We start from the raw sequence: 26,968 nt of genomic DNA, 5'->3' as shown, positions 1-26,968 counted from the left end.
TCATGTATAAGGAGCACACTAAAACCAACTTGTTCACAGTAATAGCTTTCCACCAGAAATGGCAATCTATAAGCAAAAGTGGATGCAGGCAATTTAACATGACTATTACAATTAAAGATTCTTGAAAGCACATTGAAATAATCAATGTAATCCAATAGTCAGTATTTCAGAACAGCTGGTTAGGAGCACAGGTGCAGCAGTGTGTGATGCAGTTCTTCCATACATATCTCTGACCCCCTTTATTATTCCTTTTATACATGGGTGCTGTTGCATAGCATAACTTGGGCAACTACAGCTATTTTTGCATCAAGAAGGAATGATGACAATATATGTTCTACTGTCTTTACTAGTTGATAAACAGATGGCAGAATGTAACATATACGTTGACAGCAACGTTAAAGGCAATTTTGAGTCCATTTGCAAGTCTATCGTCACTCTCCCTCATCCACTTTCTTGAGCTGGAGCTGTAGGTGTATGGAGGGATCAGGACTGGAGCTGTCCCAGGGCTTAGCATGCACATGGTTGTTACTCATCTATTTTTGATGGATCAGATACCAGTGCGGGTGAGTGGACAATGTCCTCCCCACCTGCCTATGACAGTTTGCTTCTGTCAGAACATGGTGTGAGCACAACATTAAGCCTGAGCTATAACCAGTTGCATATAAGTTCACTTTTATGTCTGTTCTTCATGCTGCATTATAGACCAGCTAGCGTTCATTAGAAAGTGCTCTTGGATTGCCAGCAGTTCCAAGATATCAGTCTGGCAGTCACTGGGCTGCCTGAAATGGATTTCTGTGTAAGGTGAGTATATTGCAAAGTGGGTAGGCAAAGTCCAAGTGACCGACCTTTAAAAGACAAGCATTCATTATACTTCCCTTTCCTGCCCTGTTCTTCCTCCTTATACACACTCTCTCCCACATTTTGACTACTTCTGTTGATCTACTAAGTCATGGTAGTTTTTAGTATGCACCCAGTCTTCCTGAATTTCAAAGAGAGAAGGAGTGCATGTATTTCTGTACTAATAAATGTAGAAATCAGAATTTAATATTTTTTAACTTTCAATAATGTCTTGGGTAGATACTGGTTTTGGGTAAAAGGAGATAACCTAAGATAATACCTGCAAGTAGTGTTACTTAATCCAGTAGTTTCTTAGAGTCTTATCCTAATTCTGAACTGGATTTCGATCCATAAAATGACAATGTTGGTTCTTCAAGTGCAGCAAATGTAATTACAATGAGAAGGAGCTCTCTTTCTTTCTTTCCTCTTTGGTCTATCTTCTGCTCTGTCATATCACATTACAGCACTACATAGGAGAACTAATTCACACCCTCTTCCAGCTTCTTTGACCTCTTGGATACTCCAAATACATTTTACCATTGGTGAGTTTGAATAGTAAAAGTACTTGGTTCCACCTACTTTGCACTTCAAATCTGCTTCAATAGATTCCTACAAGAATGTAAACATTAAGAAAACCTGTCTGTTTAGATCCAAATCCCCTGTTCTGAGATTGGTACAGTTAATTTTTAAAAGGTTCGCTTTTTTCTCCCTAATATTTTTAAGTGTAATTTCTTGGCTAGAAGTTTCACAACTTCTTCAGACATGCTTTAAATATCATCAGTCAGTCTATGTACTTGATAAGCATTTAACTAACACCATGCAGTTAATATGCTGTGCTAGTATTTAACATGCCAAAAATCACCCCTGCCATCCTACTAGATCCTTATGGGTCACTAAAAAGAAAATGTAGGAAACAAGAATTGAATAAACAACAACAAAAAAAAAAATCATATAAAAAGAGACCACATGCAAATAAACTAATTGCAAGTTTGCTCTTTGCTTTCTAACGTCTGCATCTGCCACACATCACACACATGCATGTTAAAACTGTTTTTGTATTTCAGACGTGGTCTCTATGTTAAGGTAGCTTTATCAGGGAGTTATTCTGTGCCTCAGCTCTCTCCACACACAGCTTGGTCTGAGCACCAGTCGTTGTCCTCCTCTGGGAGCACAAGTCAGAGGATCCAGATGACAAGTAGAGAGCAGAGCCTCCACCCTAAGCAGCATCTGGCTCTTTGGCAGATTTGTCAAGCACTTCTGCTAATGGGTTTGGATTTGCCCAGGGGCCTTTTATGTGGTTACATTGCAGATGGTCTGTCTGTTCTATCTGCTCCTTTTGAATGTTTTTATCGAAAAAAAAAAAGGGCAAAATCTTTCATCTGATCCTTAGAATTTACACACTCCTTTCTAGCTGATAAGCCTCTTTATGGGTCCCATCAGATGCCTGTGCAGGCTCTTTTCTGTTAGAAATCACAAAGCTTTCCATATATCCAAATGTGTGCCTTGAGTTCTGTTGGCAATTCATGGACTTAGTTCTCCAGTTTAGCTGCCAAGTGGTATAATTTGCTGTGATATGAGCCCATATTATTGTAAAATTTCTTTGGGAATTACTTTATGTTGTTTGTAGAGCAGAGGTAACTTTACCTTCCCTTGAAGCATGAAATATACTTGCCTTCCACTAGCCATCCACCTTTGAAAACTTAAGTTCAAATCTGGATTTGGTTAAATGTGAAAATGATCATCATGGTCTCAATCTAATTCATAGGGGATTCTTGTCTGCCGTTTAAGAGAGGCCCAGGACTGAAGTAGCAGTCTGTGGGAAGGTATGTTTGGCACATCTGTGGAGAAAGGCATATGTAGTGCCCAAATAAATAAAACAATTCCAGGGATCAACATATTAGCAGAATTATTTGTTGTGTGGTGCAAGTGCAGAAGAGGGCAGAGAGTGAGAACATCCAGTTTGGTGTATTTAATTTTAGTACTATTTCAATTTACAACTGAATCTCTGTCGCTTTAATTTTTAAGGGTTTTGGGGATTTTATTTGCTTTTCAGTGTAGAAGTAACTGGCAGGTGACTAGACATAAGGTCATGTTTTATTCTTATGTTATTTCAGGCTTATGTCTCATTTTCCTTCTAATTATGTAGCTTAAATTAAATAGAAAAAGACCTCAAAACCCTATGCTCTCAAAGATGCAGTCCTTTTCATGACTTTCTCAAAATAGCACCTGAGAAGCATATTCATCCCCCCTAGCATTTCTTTATTATGCCATGTTTCATAACAGTAATATTTCAAAATTTGCTGAGAAACAAAAATAACTGAATTATAAAAAACCAACCACGGTATTATTAATATCTCCTACCCTAGTGCCCTGTCCCCCAAACCAGGTTCTTGACCACTGGGAACCTGTGCTAAAAGTTATCTTATGTCCACAGTACAGATGCGTGTGAACTTACAAAACAACATCACTGTATGGTTGGTTTCCTCCTGCCCTTCATTTTCCTCAGGACTTGGGCAGAAGTGGATATTTAATGATTTTTAAAGGCTAGGCAATATGTCAAAAGTCACAGCGAGGTCAAACCATTTGGTGTAAGGCAGGCTTTTAGAAGAGGGAGCTATAAAGGGCAGTCTCTACTAGACAGGCTGTTCTCCACTTCTGCCTTGTACAGGGACAATGAGGGGCTGGTGCCGTGGCTCTGCCTGTGCCCTACTCCTGTGGCTGTGCCTGGGCAGGCAGGTGTCCCCCTGCCCAGATGGGATATCAGTGTGCTGGCTGAGTTGGAAGTGTTGCAGGTTTGCAGCTGGTACCTGCTTCCTGTGGCTCAAGGGGATAATTCAGGGGAGACTGTGCTCCAGAGTCCTCAGCAACATATATTTATTGACTCTTAGAAAAATCACCTACTTCACCCCAAATTAAATAGCTACATAAAAACTGTGTTTTTAGTATCAAATTATAAAATGACTTGGGGAAATCAAACAGTAAAGCAAAACAAAATGTAATCATTTGATATCAATTGTAAAGGGCAGACAGCATGAGTACATTTATCAGGCGTCATTCGCTGTCTTGCTCAGGGTAGTAGAAATTGTTTTGAATGTAACTAGTTACTAAAAGTGAATGCCATACTCTCCCAGTTCTTTCAGGTGTACAGGTAATAGAGTCTCCTGGACTTAATAAGAATGATCAGATGCTGAATTAGTTAAAGCATCAGGAAGTGAGAAAATTGCATGTATTTATTTTATATTCAAAACCTAGCTCATTGTTGTGACTGTTATTAGGGAACAGAAATAATTCTTTTGAGACAAACTGTTTTGGAGCCAAAACATAATGTGCTCAATGTAAGGTAAACTACAGAATATTTGTCTTGGGAGCCAAGGTTCAGATCAGGTTTAACTTTTAGTGGGACTTTCGCTATTAAAAATGAGATGGGTTAATCCTTCCCATGTTAAGATTGCTTGCCAATAACTCTCTGTATTTTATAGTTAAAAACAAACAAGCAAACGAACAAACAAAACCCCCCAGGTAATATTTAGAATGTTTGCATTAACATGTGAAGCTTGAAAGGAACATGAAAACTACAAGGTTTTGGCAGCTCCTGTGTTCTGCCTGATTTGTCATCATAACTCATCCTTTCTGGGGTTGGATGAAGTTTTTGCAAGGCCCCTGTACTGGTGGCTAGAGAAATTACAGCACACCTGAAAGCTTCTTTTCCCTTGGGCAGTCCCTGGTGTAAAAGAGCCACGTGCTAGGACTCTGAAATTCCTAGCAGATTTTTCAGATGGGACTTGGGGCAGTTCTGCAGAAGCTGTGGCATGGGAGGAAAGGCCACAGGTTTGTTGTTTGCGTGTCAGCCGTCCCCACAGAAAGGTTTGTTATTTGTTTATGACACAGCTCATCATGTTGTAAGAACCACAGAATTTGCAAGTGCCAGTCACATCTGGAAGTGATCAGAAGTGGAAATGCGGCCCTGTGATATGAGGACTTGCATTTAGATCTTATGTATCTGTAAACTGGTAGTCTGTATTTCATGTAAGTTGGATAGTTGACAGCTCATTGTGGAATGACAGTGTCATTATTGCTTTTGATTTATTTAAATGATCACATAATGACTTCAAAACCTACTTCAGTCACCTTTTTTTTAAGTAGCAGGTTAAACATGACTTTAATCTCCTCTATACCTTTATATGTTTTCTGTTCACAACGGGACTAGGAACCACATAGTACAGCCTGCTGGCTGCACTCCTGAGCTTGTGGCAGCGTGGGGAATATGCCACTACCCAAGTTGTGGCTTGGGAATATTGCTGCTGTGCTAGGCATGGGTTTGGTGTGTGCCAGCTGGTGCCTGTCAGGCATGCTCTGGTACAGCCCAGGTTCAGGATGGACCAGCCTGTACCTGGGGTAAGAGAACTGAGCTCCCTTCTGTTATCTCTGATACTCCATCAATCCCTGATCCTTGCACTTCTTAGATTAGATATTCTCCATCTGGCTTCTGGAGTGGTTTTCTCCAACCAGCTTCTTTTTCCTTTGAGGAGACGGGAAATATCTGTTCAGACACCACATTACCTCTTTCCAGATACTTCCTCCAGTGTCTGGAGCATACACCCGGAGCTAAAACCATATCACATCAAACCTGTGGCTGTCACATTTAGATAGCCCAGAAAAGAGATCTCAAAGGCTGGGATCCAGCTGGCCAGAAGATATTGCTCTGCATAGCTTTGCTTTTCTGTGTGTGCATCAGTTTATTACATCAGAATATAATAGTTTCCCATATAAAACTATTCTTTGTCTTTATCAAATCGAACCAGTCCCAAACTGCAGAGTGGGGAAGTGAGGTGGAAGGAAGCCATGTGGAAAAAAGGCTTCCCATTATCTACCTTTTCAGTGACAGCCTGCCCGTTTTGCAAGTGTAGACCTGTGTCTTGTAACTGAAGAAATGTCCTGAGCATCAAGAGGGTGAGCTGGAAGTTTATGCTGAGGTAAATATTTAATGTGTTCCCCACCCTTTGTTTGTCTTGATTTTTATCTGTTCATTTTAATACTTACTGGCTTTGGACAAATGGACTACATGTCCAAAAGGAGAATGCAGATATGGCTTATAGAAATTATTCTATGCTTTATCCGCAAGTATGGAAATCCAAATTAATTTTACTTGTCTTTTGATTGTGTCAGGGAAACAACATTCATTCCCAATGGCATTCATTCCCAATAAAAGTCAGAAAGCAGTGAGAAACTAATGTAATGTGGATTTGTGGCCAGCTGAACTGCAGTATAATAGACAGTTTTCTGTGGTTTTCTGGAAACCACATTAAATGACATTAAACTGAAATAAAATGTCTCAGTCAATCAGAAACCAGAGAAACCATACAGTTACTGACTTTTAAGCAAATAATAGTTTTCAGCAATTATACAGCATGACAGTCCAAGCTCTCTGAATTCATTGCTGTGTTTTGTCATCACCAGAGCAAACCTAACCTTTTCACCTTCATTCTATTCCTTAGGCAGGAAAAGAAAATGTCAGTTTTTCTTTTCCAGCAAAAATAAACTTGAATTTGTAAGCAATTATTTTTCACAGTATTTAGCCAGATTTTTTCACTAGACCCACAAAGAAGAAATCCATATATCCCTTTAAATAAAATAATATCTGCTTATTACTATAGCAGTGGCCATATGCTAGAATAACAAAAGCTGTGGCCTTTGCCATTTGCTCCTGCAGCTAGAAAAGAGGGAGCCATAGATTTAATGAAAACAAAAATTACCTGGCACTTGGTGTCAGGAAGTACAGAGAATCTGAAGGTGGCACAGGGTCAGAAAGGGAGGGTGGTAGCAAAAGTTTACCTGGGAAATGGGAAGTGGCACTAGGGGAGAAGCTGCAGTGCTGTTGAAACAAATGTCCTTTTTCTCTAGCTGTGAACGTCACAAGGATGCACACTCCAGTGCTGGCCTTTGTCACCAGACCTGCTTGCCCACGTTTTCACCTGATCCCTCTGCACCAAGTGCATCCCAAGCACTGACACTGACTGCCTGTCAGACAGCTCCTTTAAAGTAATACTGTCTGCATAAAGGTTTTTGTTCCTAGAATTAGAGCTTGAATAGCCAAGAGAAGGACAATAGGCGTGAAAGAAAAACTGAGATACAGTCACAGCCAGTGCCACTTTATATCCCAAAGGATCACCTAAAGAGTCCCATCCTCTGCAAGATAAGCAGTATTGTTGAGATCAAAATGGCTGTTAAACAATATCAGGCATTTTTGAGTTTTCCTCAAATTATTGTTACTTTTTATTAGAAGGACCCTCTCCACAGTGCAGTTATTGCAGTCCCTGGGTAAAGGTTATTTCCAGGTGAGCTGAAAGTCATATTCTGGAACACTGCATGATGATATTGAAGCTTGTAATGAATCATCCATGTTCATAAGAAGCCTCGTATAGTCCTTACTGTACACTTACAGTTCTACAAAGCTGAACCTCATGATATTTTTATTATTACCTATGTGACATTTTTTGACATAGAAAAACTCTAATATTTTAATTCTTTGTTTCATTAAGGTTCTCTCTCTTTGATATCCTCTATCTGACATTGGTTGTAGATTGACAGAGGAGAAGTATTTTTCTTGGAATATCAATGTGACATTAGTTTTGCTTTTCGCTTACTTCTTTAATATGAAAGTTGACGCCCTACTTTCAAAACCGTGAGAAATAGAAAATATACATCTAGAATCCATCTTCCATCCCCAAATGGTTGCAAAATGTTTAGCAGTTGTTTTCTGGATTGTTAAGGAATAAAATAAAACTCGGAATAGCATTTTGTGGTTTTGTCCCTATAACATGACAGTTTTTACTGCTTCTTAGCACTGTATCAGACCACTTTACAAGTTAAAAAATGAGGCCTCAAGGAGAGTGGAAAGGAGGTCTTGCTAGTGTCCAGCAGTATTATTTGTTTTTAACTCTCTGGCAAGCTCCCAGAACTCACATGGTGGAGAGGCGTGCTTTTGTGAGATTGTGCCTAGAATAGCGAAAGATCTGCTATTTTGGCCATCTATTAAGCTTGAGAAGAAGGAGGGGTTGATGAGCCTGGGAGAATAAGAGGGGCAGTCATCTCAATGGAACAAATTTATATCATTGTTTTTGCTGTTTCTTCATTACCTTTTACATTGGCAAAAAAACACCACAAGGCAGCGTAAAAGCACATGGGAAAGAAAACGTTATTAACCTGCATTTTTTGGTTACTGTAATGATTCAAAATGTTACTCATTTGAGGAGTGTTCTTAGGCTGCGTGTTATGTTGCATGTTTGTGGAAGTTGGAAAAGTTTTTTTGTATATTCCTGTGTTTATTATACGTGTGTGTGTGGATATTTAGCACCAAAAAGTCATTAAAAGTTTGCATGTAGCTGTGTGTTAATGTACATGTATGTATATGCATGTGTATATTCTCTGGAAACCTATCCATCATTCAGAATACCTCTCTCCCTTCTATCTTGCTACCCACTGGAGTCTTTGAGAGCTGTTAAAGGGTTGGTGTAACTTGTTCTTAATTGCATTATTTACCATTTGTGTAGGTGCAAGTACATGTGAAAAATCCTTTGCCTAACTGTGAATGTAATGTCTAAAATACAGATTTCCAAAAATAACCTAGAAAAAACCTCTATAAATGTATCTCTTGTTATTGATTTAAACTTTATTGCAAATTTCATGTAGATTTGATCGGACTGAAGAAATCTGTGTGTGTGCATCCATTCTAATTTTCTGTTGGAGTGGAAGGCTTGTATGAGCCGGTTCAGACTATGTATGGAAGAGAGGTGGGCTCACTAGCCGTGTTCAGAACATGGTTGAAAGACCTGGCTGAAACAGTTTCTGTGGGAAATGGAAAAAAAACCACCCCACTTGTCTTCAAAACTGTAGCTGACCGGAGAGCTGAGCTGACAGCAGCAGGAAACAGATTTAGCGGAGTCTGAGCAGCTCTGTTACCGAGCTTTCATATTGCTCTGAGAGTTAATTTTAAATAAAGGGAAATTCCGTGTTTGTTTAATTTCAGAAGCTCCAAGGTAGCTCACATCTTACTTGAACATGGTTTCAGGTTTCAGTGTAAAAATCTGGGATATGTAGGAACTTTTAAAATAGGAGGGATATAAGAAAAGCAGGGGGAAAAGTAACCAGAGAGAACGTGCATTTTTTCCACAATGAAGTTTAGTAAAGATTCTGCTAAAGAAAATTATGTGGAGAATTTCCTATCAAATACATTTAAAAAGAAAAATCCTTTAAAAACCTTGTAAAAAGTTTGATCAATTTGTAAACTGAATAAAATTATGCAATTTTAAATAGCTTTTAGCTGGTCCTTCTTTCAATTCTATTTCATTTTGGATTTGCTGCCAGTTCTGCACAGTGAGGATTCAGTATTTGTAAGATGTTCTGGTTAGACTAGAATTTGAAATACTTATTTTCACATTACAATATTTATTCTTTCATAAGTCTTTGATAAATGGTTTCATACTTTCAGTCTAGTAAAAAAGTGAAATGCAATAAAAGTAGATTATGTGGTCAAAAATTTACATTTTAAAATATGATCTCTTTAAAGAAGAAAATTATCTAAATATTATCTACCTGTAGAATTCATGAATAATCAATGGAATTTTGAGGTTTGTAAGCACCCATCCCTTAGTCCGTGTTTATAGTATTTTAATTGGAAATGCAAATAGAATAACAAAGTTATAACAACTCAGATTTTCTGGAAATAGATTTTAATTCTGCTGCAGAAAAACAGAGCACAAATGTGATTGTAATGCAACAAACAAAAAAAAGGAATCTTAAAAACACAACCCTAGAAGCAAGGTTTCAGCTTTTTACTTTTAATACAAGCAAAAGCTGCACAGAAATACAGTGAAATACACTTGTCAAATTGGGCAATCATAATTAGCTATACTTAAACCTTCCTGCGCAAGGCTGGGTTATGATGCTGGGCTGTGCACTTTGGTGGTCTGGGGTGCATCATCAGTTCTCTTTGGCTGCCTGTGTAAAGATGGAGTGGTGAAAATTTCTCTCTTTGGATGCTGTTCCTTAGCCAATTTATGAACATAAGTTAACCCTTGAAAAGATGTCACTTCAGCTCAGGAAACAAAATGTGCTTTAAAGTAGAAGGCCCAGGATTCTTGTGCAGCCATCTTTTTGATACAAATGCCCTTCAATTTGGTAGGATTGTGCACATCAAGGTTGGAGTTAAAGACCACAGGGATCTGGGAGACCGTTCTGTGAAATGGGACATTTTTGAGATTTTTCCAGTAAGCCTCTAAAATGATCCCCTTTTCAAGGGCTTAAAGCATAGCCACAGCAGAATAAAAGACAAAATATTTTGCCAAATTTCAGGGTTTTGCTCAGGAGCTTGAAATCCTGCTAATGTTATCCAAACAAAGAGTCAAGAGAAAATGAAAACATCTTCTTACCAAGTAATCCATTTCCTCTCAAAATTTATCATTTGCTACAACTTAGCATTTTAATCAATTACTGTAAAAAGTAGCTTGAGACAATGCAAGAGGGGGAAAACTGAATCTCAAACAGTTACGTGCCTGGCAGAGGGACAAAAAATGGAAAATAAAGTTGTACAATGTAGGGTTTTAAGCAGCTTTAACAGCAAGCTTTATTCTGTTTAAATTGAAACGCACTGCATTTGCCAGAAAACAGTCTTCAATAAATAACCGCATAAATTTAGAAGTATTAATTGGTCCTTCGGAGATCACTCTTTTTGACTTTTTTTAGAGCAGGAAAACACATACTGAACCCAAACCTGCTTCTGATTAACTCAATGAAAGCAGGACTCTGATAAACATTTAGTTTGACAAAATGAATTCAAGATGTTGGAATTATTTCATCCATTTTACTAAGCATTTTTCCTGAATCCTCCATTCACTGAAACTGTTAAGATTTTAGCAGGGCTGTTACATCTTCCTGAGAAATTTTAGGCTAAAGGTAAACCAAATACATCCAGAAATGTGAATTGAATGACATCTGTTACACAGAAGGTCACATGTGCACTTCAATAAATAAATCACATAGGGATATATTAAAATAATCCCCTTGCTTGTTCACACAGTATAGAGCACCCAGGATAAGTATAATGTATGCACATGGTTTTGTGAAACTTTTTTATTGGTTTAGATATCATTTTATCGTTACTAGACTTCCAATAAGTGCAAGATGTCTTTTACTCATTAAGAGAAAATGGATATTTGTAAATGCTCTACTTTTAAAATGGTATTAGTTCATTTAACTTGCTGTGCTTGTGGACTGGGATACTATATGCTTTAGAAAACAGATGTAAGGCAAATAAAATATTTTTCTGCACCAAAGTTTTCCTGCTGGTATGTATCAAAAACTATTCCTTTTACAAAGTTTGACTGCTTATATTCTTTGCCAAGCAGATGAGAATCAGTAGATTTAATTTTCTGATGAACAAAATCTGATCCAAGTAAAAAAATCTGACTCATTTGAGTGTGAAAAGTGCTTAAGATGGATACTTCTTAAATACACTAGCTAGGTAAATCGACAGTTTTGCTTGTGAAATATTGCTGAAGCATTTGCATCTGTGGCCATGGTATATGCCTGTCTGAAAAGAAATTATTGTAATTTTCATGCTAAAAAAAAAAAAAAAAAAAAAAAACACCTATGAACTTTTTAAGCTAGAACTGCCTGTTAGGTATTTGTGGGGAAATCTTATTGAACAGGAAATCATGACATTGAAACTGCTAAGTGAACACGTGGGGAGTATTACACTGTATATGCAATGAAACACTGTTTATTTGTGTAGCATTCTCCTGCTCCCTTAAACACATGCAAAATGGAAACTCACAGACTTTTTTTAACCTTTAGCTGTTATCCTTGTACAGGAACTACTAAACAAAAACTGATGGACTTGTAAACCGCTTGATTGCATTTTATTTCATCTAACACTGATCACATTTCCAGTAGACAATAAAAACAATGCGCTGCTGACAAATGTGTAGAAATGTGTGTACAATTAGGTAAAGAAATTCAGGTCAAAGTAATTCAGATCTCAGTTTATGCCTTTGTATTTCCTTGAATATGGCTATAAAAGTCTTACCTGCGGTTGCATGGCTTCCTGAAATAGCAGTTTCCCCAGCTCATCTAGACTGCTGCTGGGAGGCTGCCCTGACAGTGGAGTATCAGTGCATCTCAGCTTTGATTTGAGTGTTTACCAGAGTAAATTAGATTCTTTGCTTCATGTGCCTTTGGGTAAGGCCTTGATGCATTTTCCAGTGCATTTTGCTACATTTCCTGGGACATATTTGAGACATTAAAGCTCTGAATCTGTGTCTTGGGTGAAGTGAATGCAGTGAGAGGCAAGCTAAAGCATTCAGGAGATCAATGAAATTTGGAGTACAAGATGGGAGACCTTTTCATTATGTGGGTTTTATTTCTTTTCCTTATCTTGAAGGAAGAAAACAGATTTAGACAACAGACCCATATTTGATTGAAAGATGCTGGGGTTTGGAGAGGGGTTGGATGTTTTGGGTTTTTTTTTTTTTTTTTGTCCCAAGAGGAGGATGTGTGCAGCACAGAAGATAGGTAATTTCAAAGCAAAATGTGAAACTTGCAATATATAAGATCTGGTTGTTGCATTAACAGTTTGCCACTGGTTTTCCTGGTAAGAATATAAATATACAGGAGCAGTTATTCTTACTGAACTATCCCAACTGCTCATCCCTTTCCTAGCCATTTCAGTCTTCTACAATGTAACTGGGTTTTTACAGCTCTGTAAGACAATCTTTCTGTTGGCCTTTGTAGTATACATATGGTAAATGGTTCTCCTGTTGCAGATGGGCTGGCAACTTTGCTTATACATAGCAGAAATGTTTCTTTGGGGAAAAAATCTGTGTAATTAATTCATAAATGAAGCAAGGAATGGTTGAGCACTCACTGCAAATTGGATTGCAGTTACCGGTCTAGCAAGAAATGCTCCTTGTCTACTTTGCATTGTCTGAGAAAGGCAGATATGTTGTCACTGAATGAAAGCTGTCCACAGTCTCCCAGTACAACTATGACACTGAAATCCATTGCAGTCTAAATACACTTGAAATTTTGCAAGTCTCCTAGAAATGTCTCAGAAGAAAAAAGACACCAAGTGAGCTATTGAGAATGTATGCTTTTGTAAGAGTGAAAAATCTTTCTGTACTGTTCATTCACATAGATGATCTGTTCCTATGTTTTGGTGTGGATGCAGTGACTGCTGGTAGTTGGAATACAGATAATGGGAGACAGAAATTCCTATTCTGACATTTTGTGTAATAACTGACTTTTTACTTAATTTCACTTAAATTTGTTTTCATCTAAGAAATGTCTCCGTTTTTCTCTAAGAAATACCTACATGCATGAATTTATCCATTTATCCCTCCAGGTGTCCATCTATACACACTCCCTCATGCACATCTTTTACAAGCCTTTTGAGCAGTTTCATAAGCATGTGTCATTTACTTCATAGTATCTAAAAGAAAAGTGAAAAAATATGGATGTTGTTGCTGTTCACATCAAATTATTAGCTAGTTTTCTTGGTTTGGTAAAGGGCAAAGATGACCTTTAAGGAACTTTCGTTGATTTGTTAATCTGGCTGCACTACAAATTCTGCAAGTAAAAAAAGTGTTATCAAAAAAAGCAGTTGATTACAGATACCATCACAATGCATTTAAATACTGTTCCCTTCTTCTTTAACAGGTCTATGGAAATGCAAGATCTAGCCAGTCCTCATAATCTTGTTGGAAGTAGTGATGCACCGGGTAGTTCCAAACTGGATAAACCTAATCTCAGTAGCACATCAGTTACAACAAATGGAACAGGAGGTAAGTATAAGACACTGCTGGCACATAGAAAGTTTTGAGCTAGTTTTCAGTCATAACACATTTTTAAGCATAAATTCAAGGATGAACATAAACACAGTGTAAGCACAACAGGAATTATGATAAGATGGCAGCCATACCAGTGTAAATCTACTAATTCCAGCAGCACTTTTTTAACTGGCAGCAGTTGAAGCAAGAGGCAAAACTGTGCAAAAATAAAACAATGAAAATCTTGAAATGGTTGATTTGAGCAAAGTATTAAAAGTTTGGTTAAACCTGCTGGTAACTTGAAACATACAATTTTCTACATAATACTTCAGTGCTGGGTAATAATTTACTCTTATACCCTGAGCTACACACATTTAGGTTAATTTACAATCTCTGTCAAAAGAGGTACATCAAAATTAGGCTTAGGTAATATTTTTACATGATGAACATGCTAATTCCATTTCTTTGCAAATAATGAAAGTTTATCGTAAAGAGATTTTTAAGTTTTCCACAAAAGTAACTGATCGTTACTGCTGTATCTATTACTGTAGGGACAGCACTACCACGCAGCTACAACACAGATGTTCCACTGCTTTCAGATAACAGGTTCTGCCTTAAGTGAATTGAATCAGTGGGAGACAGGGTACCAGGTTCTGAGATGGAGTCCTGTTCCCATTTGTGTCCATGAGAGAGACACCATGGATACAAGTCAAGCTAAAGTTTCAGACCTCTTTTTTTGGGTTGTGTATGTTTCTGTCTATTTTAACAGTTGGCACCAAGAAATTCTGGTTTTAGCTTGCTCTTTCTGGCCACAATGTAAAGCTTTTTTTTTTTGCCCTTTTTTTTTTTTTTTTTTTGCTTATTCCTATTAAAAAAAAAAAAAGTCAATGTCAGTTAAAAGTAAGGGCTGAACCATTAAGGTTCAGCCTATTTGTATTTTTAGATACAATCCTTATTCTGGCATAAAAGGAAGGAAAAACATCAGGCGTATCATTAACAAACACCAATAACTAGATGCCTCTGTTTTATACTTGCATAAATAAACCAGTTAAAATAATACTCATAAAACCATACAATGCAGTTAAAAGACTTAGCTCAAATTGCAGAACCAACTTACTTGCCTTGAAGACTACTCACATACACTAAACAGACATTGGGAGAATGAACTGCTGTTATACCATTCCTGTTCTCAGGAGACAACATGACTGTGTTAAATACTGCAGACTGGTTGCTGAGTTGCAGTACTCCCTCTTCTGCAACAAGTATGGGAGACCCTGGTACAGTGCATGCGTGTGCTGGTGTGCCTTCGTGACTGCTGTGTAACATCTCTCTTGGTTTGCTCTGTTCTTTTGTTATGTGGTTTGAATATTTTCATAGCGATTTTTTCTCCACCCCTTTTTTTCCACCCCTTCTCAGAGGCATTTCCCATAGCCAGAAAACTGGTAGGAAGCTGCAATAAATGGTTATTTTACCATACTTTGAAAGTCATTTGGTGAGAAAGGAGAATTTAACCCACTTAAAATTAGTTTAACTGTCTACATGCTCTGAGAAACTGGGAGAGCCCCATGGTGATCAACATTGCTGGGAACTGCCAGCAGTCAGCATTGCTGGAAGTCAGACCAATGGATTTTCCACAGAATGCCCATTTGTTTTTCTTTAATTTTTAGGTAAAACATTGCTTGATTGCTTGAGCAGAAATCAAGGTTGATATTATTGTTATTACTCCTCCTCTTTCATGATTAATTAATGCTTATGTCTAGTGTGCTACTATATGTAACTGGCCACTTTACAAATATCTGGCCAAATTTTCCAAGCTGTTGTTTTCATTCATTAGGTTCTGGTCATGTATTATTAACTTTTATCAGTTACAATGATTAATCATTATATAAATGACACTGTTGCAGTACATATAGGATTAACTATAGATGTAACCATTCATCATTATGACCCTCTACAGGCTATTACACAGGTGCTTAAACTGTGCAGGTTAGACTGAAGTTAGAAAGATCTCAAACACTTTCCCTCAGAATTAGCTTGCCACTTGTATAAGCCACATATACAGAGAGAATTTACACCAAAAAAAAGTTCAGACTTGAACACAAAAGAATAGTTTGCATTGGAATAATCAATTTCTTGTGAATGCTTCTGCTCAGTTACAAGAGTTTAAGGAAGGACTGAGCTAACTTAGTCTGTTACCAGACTTAAGTGTTCAGCACGTTCACATAATGTGGAAGGTAATAATTTAAGTACTAATTATCAGTAGTGAGGACATCTAATGAGAAAGTCCTTGCATTACTTGCATTAAATCTAATTTTCCATAGGTGTGCTTCTGGTTGAGTATGTACCTAGGAAAACCCTTAAGGCTCTCTAAAAGAAAGAGGAAAATCATTCCTATGACAAGCTTTGGTTTAGTGATTCATGTGAGCTTTCAGTAACACTTGTTGCTCTAACAGCTATTCCATTTGCTTGTCGTGCTTCATACATAGTAGTAGCATCTCTTGCTCCTAAAAGTCTTTGTTCATTTTCAGTATTTAACATACAGAGGTTCGTTAGGTAAAAATAAAGCCCAGGTTGGTAAAGTAGAAGTCAAGTTGTTAAGTCCTTTCATTAAGTAAAGAATATGTATTGTAGAAGCTGTTGGCTGGGTGGGAGCTGTATTCTGAGTTCATCTTAGAATAATTAAGTTTAGAAGGAATTCCTGGAGGTCAGCTGGGCCAACCCCTGCTCTGAGCATGGCCAGTTTTGCTGTTAGGTTATGATGCTCAACAGAGTCTCTAGCTGAGTGTTGAATATCTCCAAGGTGGAGGAGTCATAGCACTTGTCCCAGGGCCTGACTGCTCACATGGTGAAGAATTTTCCTCTAACTGGATTTTTTCCCTTGCTGCAGCTTGTGTCTGTTGCCTTCTGTCATCTCAAAGGGCATCTTTTGAGAAGAGTGTGCTTTTGTTCTTTGTCATCTTTGGTCTGTCCCTTTAGATAGCTGCAGGCAGTAATTAACTCTCCCCTCAGCCCTTTCTTCCTAGGTCAGAACAAATCTGTCTTTTTCTGCCTGTCCTTGTACGTCATATGTCCCAGCCCCTGACAGTCATGGTAGCTTTACTCTGTTGACATGTGCAGTCTTCACTGGTAGCAACACTCGAATGTATTTCCAGCTTGAGACTGCTTTTCATTTAATTTTACTGTTTCAGAATATTAAAAAACAAAAAACAAAAAACAACCCAAGCAAACTAATTCACACTTCAGAAAATAGAATATTAAATGTATAGTCTTTAAAGTATTCATCAAAAATGCTGATTCAAACTCATAGTATTTGCATTATGTCTAGAGCAGTTGCAATAGTAGCATCAGAACCATGCATTTGTGAAACATAAGGATGATTCTGTGTGTGATTTTTCCCCTTTCGGTTTAATGACATGCAACATAAAGAAAGAAAGGTAATAGTCCAAATCTCTAGCTACACTGAGGAAAGACCTTGATGAATTCATTACCGTGATAAAACCTGAATGTAATGAAGTAGAACTGTTTAAAGTCAAGAACATATAAATACTTTGTACATGTATATTTCAACAAAGAACAGTGCCAGTATGATGGCTTTCCTCAAGTTAAGTACACGAGAGAGTTTCCTTTGGTTTTGATCCTTCTGTTTGACAGGGAGAGAAAAAGATGGTGACTATTGGTGCTAATGGAGGTGCAGTGCAGCTGGCATTAACCAGAGCTAGACACAACTCTAAAGTAAACATTTCAATTAATTACTGTAGGTTTTGTTAAATATAACAGTTAGGCACATACTGCAGTGTCTGGATGCAGTACTGAACACAGTTTTGTAGCTTGGAGTGGGAAATAGTGGAATACCTTCTTGAACAGAGAGAGAAAAAGGTATTAAATTTTTTTTCATGTAGGTAAATGTCCACTCTACGGAGAAAAGAGACATGCATCTTAGAAAGTAAAATATTACCAAAGATCTTCAGATGGAAAAATACAGAGCTTCCCAACTTAGTATGATTTTTTCTTTCATTCTCCTGCTGAAGTATGTGCAGACATCTGAATATAGGAATCAGAAAACAAATTAATCTAATTACTGGTCATGCTTCAGGCAACAGCCATATTCCACATGGCTGAGAGGCCTGAGGTTCAGTGGGGGCACTCACTTTGTTAAGCTTTTTGCTTATGTAAATTTCATTGATGAATGCCTGCTCATTTTATGTAATTTTTGTCACAGCTTTTTTTTTTTTTTTTTTTTTAATGAGAAGATAATAACAAAATTACAGGAGTGCACAACAGCTTGAAAAAATGCAGCTAAAATTCTTCCCTGATGATTTCATATTGAATTAACATCCTGCTGCTTGCAGGGAGAATATTTGGGTGTGTCAGTTTTGTTAAGAGAAACAATAATGGAAAAAAGTTTACATTTGGAAGACACACATTCAGATATTTTTTAATATCGTACAGTAAATGGAAAGATACAATTGTATAACTTGTGTAAGGAGGTGTTACTTGGTTTGATTACCACTGCAGGGCACTCTCCCTGTCACAGTGACAAATACATCCCAATTTCTCATATGTTCCCTACTTAATCTAAACAGGCACCCCTTTGAATTCAGCATAGGTCACTTGTGCAATCGCAGACATCTGCAGCATCCCACATGATGTACTGATGTACTTAAGCAGTGTGGCTGGAAATTGGGTGTGATGTTGTAGAGAGGTAACTCATGCAAGGCCTGTCACAGGTGGCTATATTGCTAGCTGTGCAATGCCTAGTGTGCTCCATGACATGGGAGAATAGCAGAATGGTTGTGTAGGTGTTCTGGATGTTTCTCCATTAGACAATAAAATCCCTTATTTAGCTCATCCACTACCTGTTCTTCTACAGACTGCAAGAGGGAGGGTGAACTGCGGGCAGCTTGGGCTGTACTTGTACTTGATTGCCCTCTAGAAGTACCTTTCTTTCTTGACTGAACATAAAGGGAGATTAGTACGCACCATTTATATGGCTAAATTAGGTGGCTTGAATCTGAGCCATAGTTTTTAAATACATTGCCAGCTCAGAACATGAAATTCACCCTCTTCCCTTACTATTTCCAGTAAAGTCAAACATGGATGCAGTGATGTTGACAGATGAGAGCTTTGATCAGCTTAGCTGATGTCCCACAGAGGCATCATGTAACTACCTGGCAGAAAATGCCTTTGCTTGGCTTACATTAGACCTGCTGGGAGGCTCTGCCAGCCTGGCTGTCACAGCAAAGGCTTCTCCACAAATACCAGGCTGTGTCCTTGGAATTTTGATACCTGGCATACAACCTTGGTGGTGGCCCTCTCAGGTCCTCTTTGCCTCTTCAGTATGCACCCCAGGGCAGTGACCTGTCCTGTGGTATCTATAAGCAAGTTGCTGATATGTATGTGCTAAAGCCTCACACATACTCCTAACTGACCTTCACAAAGCAGTCGTAGTAATTTGCCAGTCAGACGTCTCATAAAAGCTGTGGTGTATTCTGTTTCTTACTACATCAGTTAGAAGGGTGGTTCCCAAACTATTGCAAAAGTACATGCCAGATGGTCTGTTCAGGTAACATACTAAACTATAAAATCCAGATTGCCTCTGTGGTGCTTTCAGTACTAACTTGAATGGTTAGAGTGCATAATGATCTGAAAGAAATAGTTTGAGTTCAGAGTGGACCCAAATGCTTGGTAATCTCTGAGTTAGAAGCCGAATTGTCATGGTTGTTTGTGCATTACTTGAGTACTTTCACTTTTTTTTTTTTGTTTTTGTTTTCTTTTAAACTTCCTTTTTCATTTATGGAAAACTGCTTGCTGGTGACCTACCTAAAAAAGCCCCCCACAGAATCTGTAAAAGGGGAAGGGGGAAGGCAGAATGCTGGCACTGTTAAAGCAATTTGCTTCTATATGAGCATGTTTCACTTGTCAGGCAGAACTATTTTTGTTATGTGCTACATCCCTTGACAGCTAATGTTTCCTTCCGTTCTGCTACTCTTAGGGAATTGTTAGAATCAATTAGATTTAGGTTGAAATCTCCCCAGAAGATATTCCAGTTGCTAAAACCAATAGACAGATGAATGCACAAATAAAAAGCTATGTAAATGCATGACCATTCTGGACAGAGCAAGTGTAGATTGTCTCAATATGGTGGTAGAGTGAAGGTTGAAGCTGTTGAACTGCATGCTTGCTCTAGCTGGACTGCTGCTAGTGAGACTGGCATGAGGACTCCAGTATAAATACAGAAGTAGAATCTCATGTCTACTTATTCTTCTATGTAGTGTCTCTTCTTGCAGTCAAAACAGAACCCATGAACAGCAGTGAAACAACAACAACAACTGGAGATGGATCGCTTGACACTTTTACTGGGTCAGGTAAAGCCATAATAAGATCACGTATTGTTAGATGCACATTAATATAGCATTTAATAACTCTCACTAATGAACATTTCACTGCATGGAAGCAACCTTTAAAAAACTGTAATAAAGTAACATTTTAATACATAATAATAATTTTTTTTTCATTTTTGTAATTGAAAATTATAATTTTCATGAGCTGTGATCTTAAAGAAGCTTTAATCATGCATAAAATGATTATGCAAAAATCTCATAATAATAATGTTCTTGTACTTCAGATTTTTTCTGTGTTAGTCTTGTACAGTCTTAGGAAGGAAAAAAATTGATTGTATCTGTAATAGCCATTCTAATTTGTAAAATTTAAAATCTTATTTCAGTGCTAATCTTTTTATTCCTATGAGCAGTTAAATACCAACCAGATTGCCAGAAGCTACTTTCTTTCCATAAAAATAAAGTCTGTATCTGATTTTAAATAATCATAAGGTTCAGTTACTTCTTAAAAAAAAATCAAATAAACAGCAATTTTTAAGTAGATTCCTATAAATTATTAAATGGTGATGACCTGTGAAAAAATACAAGTAATCTGCATTCTAATCGTTAAGCTGAGTCCTGCTAATAATAACATTAACAAGGAGAAGGACGAGAATAAATTTTGCATCTGAAAATACTAGCTCAGTGATGGCCTGACTGAAATGTCACTGAAGTGAGGAATTGCCACTCCACACTGATACTGTCATTACTTTGGTAGATTTAGGTAGTCATGTACTATTTAAAATATTTTGGAAATCACAATGTTTCTGTGCAATTAAAATGTTTCAAAAATTGAGAGTATGTTTCTGGATTTGTTTTTTAAGCATCAGTAAATGCAGATATACTCTGAAGTTGGTTATTAAGAGAAGTACTTATAACAAATTTAGTGCCTGAAGAAAAGGTCCTTTGTGACATGTAAAGCCAGAGTATACAATTTCTGATTAGAAGAACTGAAAACATTTTCCTCATTATTATACTGAAATGAACCCCATCATCTTTAAGTCTAACAAGTTTCAGAAAAAAATTAATAGTCTTGGATAAAATTTTTCTTTTCTTTTTCCCTCTGTTGTTACTCTATCCTAAAATTTTATTAGTAATAATTAGAGATTATAAATTGTCCAACCATATATATGTTTTTTGTTGTTGGTGAAATTTTATCAGTTTCTACCATGCATTTAATACATGTGAGTTGGATTCCATGTACAGAACAGAGCTAAAAAAATTTCATGAAAGGTTACCAAAAATGGCAGCCTCCAGTTCAGGTTTAGATAGCCAAGTAACAGCTTAATTTCCCCAGGTGCCACTCACCCATTAGCTTCCACTGACTCAAAAAAAAGTGTTGAGGAGATCTCTCTACAGGCCCACCTCTCAAGCGTGTCAAAGTCTCTCTGGATGGCATCCCTTCTCTCCAGCATGTTGACCACACTGCACAGCTTAGTGCTGACAAATTTGCTGAGGGCTCCCCAATCCCACTATCACCGAAAAAGATGCTGAACAGGACTGGTCCCAATACGGACCTCTGAGGAGCACCACTTGTGACTGGTCTTCATATCTCTCTCCTGGTGCTGAGATGCATTTGAGAGTCTACCACATAAAAATTCTCTCCTTCATATGCCCTACCCATTAAAACTGATTTCCACGCTCCAAGGGCAGTCAAAACCAATCATATGTCCTGGAGCTGAGCAGGAGGTTGAACAAGCCCTGTGGGGTGTAAGTAGCCAGCTGTGTCCCTAGTGACCAGGTGTAACACACAGAAAGTGATGGTCAAACAGCCTGTGTGAGGTGTAGGGCGGGAGAGAGATTAGGCTTCACAGGTAACTGTGATGAACCCCAATTTTTGAATGAAAAATGGAACACTAAAGCACATTGATCTCTTGGATTTAGAGTGACAGTTGCCATGGTGGCCTTGCTCAGCTCACTGGGAAAGCTCCTCCTCAGGGTTGGAGCTCACGTGTTGCAGCTTATACTCAGGGCTCCCATTCCTCTGTCCTGCAGAGCTGCCCCTGGGAGAAACTGTGCCTCTTAGCAAACGTTAGCCAGGTGGAATCACATTGCACACCCCTCTTCCTCCTCCTTTTTCTTCAAAGAATGACAGTTGGTAATTAATATTGGTATGTTCGATTTGAATCTTTGTGGTCCTGCAGCAGCCCCCTGTTGGGGTGTGTATACACAGGATGTGGAGAGCTGGACAGCCTTGAGCTCAGCATTTTCATACTCTGTGAATTTGCTGCAGCCACTGTACTGTGAGTGCATGCATTCTTGTGTTTATATTGCTTTCAATAGTGTATTAATTTGAGAACTGTTTATCATTTTAATGGAGCACAGAGAGACATTTGAAGTTCTCATCATCCTTTTTACTTAGTATTTATTACCCACAAAAAGGATATGAAAAACAATTTCTGAAGGCTATAAAGGCATAGTTAGGAAACACCACTGCTGTATAACCTATGTGTGATCCCCTTGTGTGTAGACATTTTACTTTGTTATTTAAAAGCGATCCTTTTAACCTAACCTCTTTGCAAAGAATTTTCCAGATGCATAACAAAAAATACAAACCTCCAGTCTGTGTTAAAATACTGAACTCTACATATGCCTTCAGAACAGTTTATGGTCACTTAAATTCTCCACAGCCACCTTGGCCAGTTGAGGTAACAGAGTAACTGGCAAAAGCAGGCTGCCAGCTTCTTGTCCATTCTGTGAATTGGCGTTAGTGGGGACTGGAATATGTCCTCGGTGCTATAATGAGACTTAAGATATCGAGGGTCTTAAACCTGCCCTGAAAAGCATTACCCTGATAAATTCAGTTAGTGAAGTATTAGAAATACTGGTGTTTTTTGGAGAAGGAACAGCTTTGACTTTGTTTTCGATATAAGCAACATAAACCAATGTTTAGCCCCATTCGTATAAATGGCACTATAAAGTGGCACAGTTACAAAAAACTGTCTGCCTTCACCATTTCCTCAATCTCCAGTGGTCCTCTGAAATAAATGCTGTCTGGCAGTGAAAGTTAAGTTTGATAACTCTTAGATTTAACAATCTGATCTAGGAGATACAGGCTCCGCTCAGTCACCATGTGCTCTTATGGTTGGTCTTGCATCCTGTGTTTCTCAAACATCTCACAGCCTAAAATCTAGCACACAAATTGATGAGACAAGCTACCAGAGAAAGTGAAAGGAACAAAAGTTTTAGTTAGAAAAGTACACAGTTTACTTTGTAAGCATTCACATATTTTTCTCTCCCTTCCCTACAACTGGCAGTATCATCAGGGAAAATGAAAGAAAAAAGGGAAACTCAAAACCAGACAACTATTTTATTTTCTTGTCTGAATTTATAAAATAAGGTATATGCAGAAAGAATAAGAAAGTGAGCAGGACAATTTTTTTTTTTTTTGCTGAAAAAAAAAAAGGGTTTTGATAGCTGAAGCGATTTAAATGAACAGTAGTTTATGTTTTGTAGTTTACATCAGGTGTGGTGGAAAGGTAAATGTGCTTTAACCAAATTAATTAATCAAGTGGGCTGTCATCCAGCAAATGATCAGGTAAAAAAGGAGCAGTATGGGCAAAAAGGAACCGATAAGCCAGTAATGCATCACAAAAGTTCCTTGCCCTGGGAATCACCAAGCTCACGCTGCTAGCTATTGCTTGTCTCTAGAAAGGTCATAGGGATACAACAGGGAAGACTAATTATTCTTCAAGCCTTAAATATCTAAGAGCACCCTTTAGAGTTCTATGGACTGATTATGTTGCTAGATACAGCTATAGGTTTGTCTAAGTCTGGGAATAGGCATATGCACACTCAGTTGATCACTCTGTGAACTGAGTTTAAATCACAGAAAGGCATTCTCAAAAAAAAAAAAAAAAAAGAAAAAGAATAATCACACAAAATTAAATTCAGCAGATTTCCAGCACAGAGAAACTTTCCATATCTTTTTAATCAGCAACTCTTTCATTAAATCTGGTGGCACATGTTCCAAAAATTATTACCTAATTCTTATTTATTTTCAAGCCATGCTCAGCTGCACATTTAAAAAAACGTTTTTTTTTCTTCTACTGTATTTTCCTTTCAAGTCCTATGTGCTCTAAATGCATTTAAACTAGCTTTAAAAATATGAAGTTCTGCATATGTTCAAAGCAATAGATCTCAAAGACGTTAATTAGGCCTGGAGGTAGAAATATATCATGTTTCATAAAATAGTTAGGAACCTAAACCTATTTGTCACTTATATAATTCTGAAAGTTCATTTCTACTACCATTATGAACAACTCAGGAAGAGGGTACACTTTGAAGTACAAGTATGATTGATTAGACTAAAGAAATTCCAGTGCTTCGTTGTGTACTACTTTAATCTTTTGAAAAGTGAATGAACAGCAGATGGCCTAATAACGACACTCTGTATGTTTTCCCAGTATGGATTTGCTCTGAAGGGATTGGTTCAACACTTCAGAGTACATATATTTGGAATACATCTGTCTTAGTCAAGACAGATGGCTAAAGGAAACTTCCAAACACTTGGAATTAATCCAGCGTGAGCACTGCTTCTGAATGAAATTTTAATGGGAGATGACTATTGTTCTGTTAGCTTTCTTGGAAGAATGCAGCTGTTAATAGTATAGACATACACGATTTTGATGGCTACTGAACAGGACTGTTTCGTATTTACTTTTGAAATAAAATTATTGTTATTAGTGGACATGTTCTAATTGCCTGTTGATAATGAATGCTATTCATTTTCTAGTAGTCATTTGTTTTCTGGTATCTTCCATCACCCAGCTGACTAAAATTAACCACATCCATATAAAACTTATTTTTCCTATCCAGTATTAAAATTAAACTTGTTAATGTGACACTTTAAAAGTATATGTATGTTATTTCAATCCTGTGCAATACCATATGTTAAATCACAAGATTCTTTTTAACTACCAGTTTTAATAAAACCTTGCAAATTTGAAAGACCTGTGGTGTGTGCACAGCAGATGATGCATGAAATGTGTGCCTCTGCAGTATATTCAGAAACATGTCAAGTCAAGCTGAAAAAGCACAACACACCCATCCCAGCTAAAGAGTTCTGTACAGCGATGAATGGTTTGGTGGGGTTTTAATTTTTGTGTTAAGATGTTGTAGTTCAGGTAACATCTACACTGTTGAAAAGTTGTCCATTTCAATAAGCTTCTCCGCTAATGTTGCTGCATTGGTATGCAGACTGTTTGGCTGTATTGGTTTCATGGTGTTTCTAACTGCTGTACTCTTTGTTTTCTGTTTTGCAGTAATAACAAGTAGTGGCTACAGCCCAAGATCAGCGCACCAATACTCTCCACAGATATATCCCTCCAAGTTAGTGTCTGCACCTCTTCTAGTCTTTTATAGGGAATTGACCTTGGCTGTAGGCAGTTCTGTGGTTTGTTGCAAACAAGTGCTCCTCAGCAGAAGAAACAGAAAAGAAAATACTTAAGCCTCAGTACTGACTCCAGTACTAGCTCCTCTCCAAAGTTTTTTCCCTCACATGGCTGCAGAGTAAGAGCCTGCTCTATGCAGTGCTGCTGCATAAGAAATACCCTTGGATAACTGCACACACAGAAGGAAAAAATCGAAGTATTATGTTCTCAGACATCAGCACCTTTACAGTGTTGGCAGTGTATTACAGACTTGCTTTGAAGAAGACAGTGTATGTGTAGAAATCACAATTGCATGTGCAAGATGCATACTGAGGGGTGACCCTCTCACAGACCCTCCCAGTGCCACTGCCGCCAAAGACTTCCAAACATTCCACAGTCATGAACCATGTTTTCCTCCTCCTTCTCTAATATCATAAGCAAAATTAAAAAGCAAATAAATTGGATTAGTTTTTAATCTTTTTTTTTTTTTTTTCTCTTTTTTTTTTCTTTTTCATTTTTAAGCCAATAGGTGTTGTTAGGACTAGAAAATTTATTTCACTTTTTTGAGGAAACCAGACTCTTGGGCAATCACATGAATCCATTGTGCACGAGGGTGCTTGATTCCAGTGTGCCATCTATTTGTTTCTATGTATGTGGTACAGCTACCTGTGTGATTTTGATACAGAGAAAATATCAAAAATGTTGCTGATTGGGCTTTTTCAAGTTTCTTTAAACAAGTTTGCATTCATATCATGGTAGCCTATATTTATTGATACAGAAGGTAGGTGCCTGAGCTAAGAACAACCCTCATTCCTCTTAAAACAGGTTTTGGCAAACTATATGAGATATTTTTGGCCAAATACATTACAAAGTTTAATAGAATTTTTAATCTACTGTTACAATTTATTGGCATCTAAATTAATGAGTAATCCTTTTCTGGTAATAACTGCTGCCAACTGTACTGAGCTAATTAGAAAGAAAAAATAATAAAAAAATTCAGAATCAAATTCAGTCATGGCTTTTAATAACCAGGTTTCAGTTTAGCGTAATTCTGCAGAACATGTTTATTCAACTCTTGGTCCATAGAGTCTTATTTAACTTACAAAACAATCCAAGACAAATGTTTCTCTGTATGTTTTTGCAACTCTGCAGGGCAATTTTTTTTTATTTTATTCAATCTCTCTATAAAACCCCAGTATTCATAAATAAAGGACCATTTTTATTTCCATTCTCTTTCTCTACACCATATTTTCCAAACTTTTAAATCCCATCTGGTTACCAAAGTGTTGCCAGCAATATTTTTCATACCACTCTCAATGGGCACGATCCATCTTCTATTGAAGCCATAGGCTAGATGTCTGTTGAGGCAGACCTGGACACAGAGGACACAATGTAGTAGCTTTAGTGGTCACCTCTGTATATCCTTTATTCTTCCAGCCCAGGTTTCCCTCTTCTGAATTATGAAAGCATGGGGGCTTTCCTGATTTAAGCGTTCTGATCTTGGCTGAAAGGGGCAGATACATAAAAAACCATACACAGCAGTGGCACAGTCCACCTAGAG

General features: G+C 37.6%; 1 protein-coding gene across 8 annotated transcripts in view; it reads left to right on the top strand.

Annotated features, from left to right (window-relative positions):
- The window catches only part of EYA4 (EYA transcriptional coactivator and phosphatase 4), a 144,933-nt gene that overhangs the window by 82,984 nt on the left and 34,981 nt on the right, over nucleotides 1-26,968 (top strand). For 4 of the 8 annotated variants that reach the window (XM_065680840.1, XM_065680839.1, XM_065680837.1 and 1 more), the window contains exons 4-6: nucleotides 13,549-13,673; nucleotides 19,931-20,023; nucleotides 25,300-25,366. In XM_065680840.1, coding sequence (XP_065536912.1) covers nucleotides 13,549-13,673; nucleotides 19,931-20,023; nucleotides 25,300-25,366 — 285 coding nt within the window. The remainder of the gene's footprint in view (nucleotides 1-13,548; nucleotides 13,674-19,930; nucleotides 20,024-25,299; nucleotides 25,367-26,968) is intronic. The other 4 variants (XM_065680841.1, XM_065680838.1, XM_065680843.1 and 1 more) reach the window with 2 other exon arrangements.

Source organism: Lathamus discolor, chromosome 5 (assembly GCF_037157495.1).
Source record: "Lathamus discolor isolate bLatDis1 chromosome 5, bLatDis1.hap1, whole genome shotgun sequence".
Lineage (NCBI taxonomy): Eukaryota > Metazoa > Chordata > Aves > Psittaciformes > Psittacidae > Lathamus > Lathamus discolor.
Note: the sequence above shows the minus strand (reverse complement) of the source record. Positions and strands in the feature narration are given on the sequence as shown.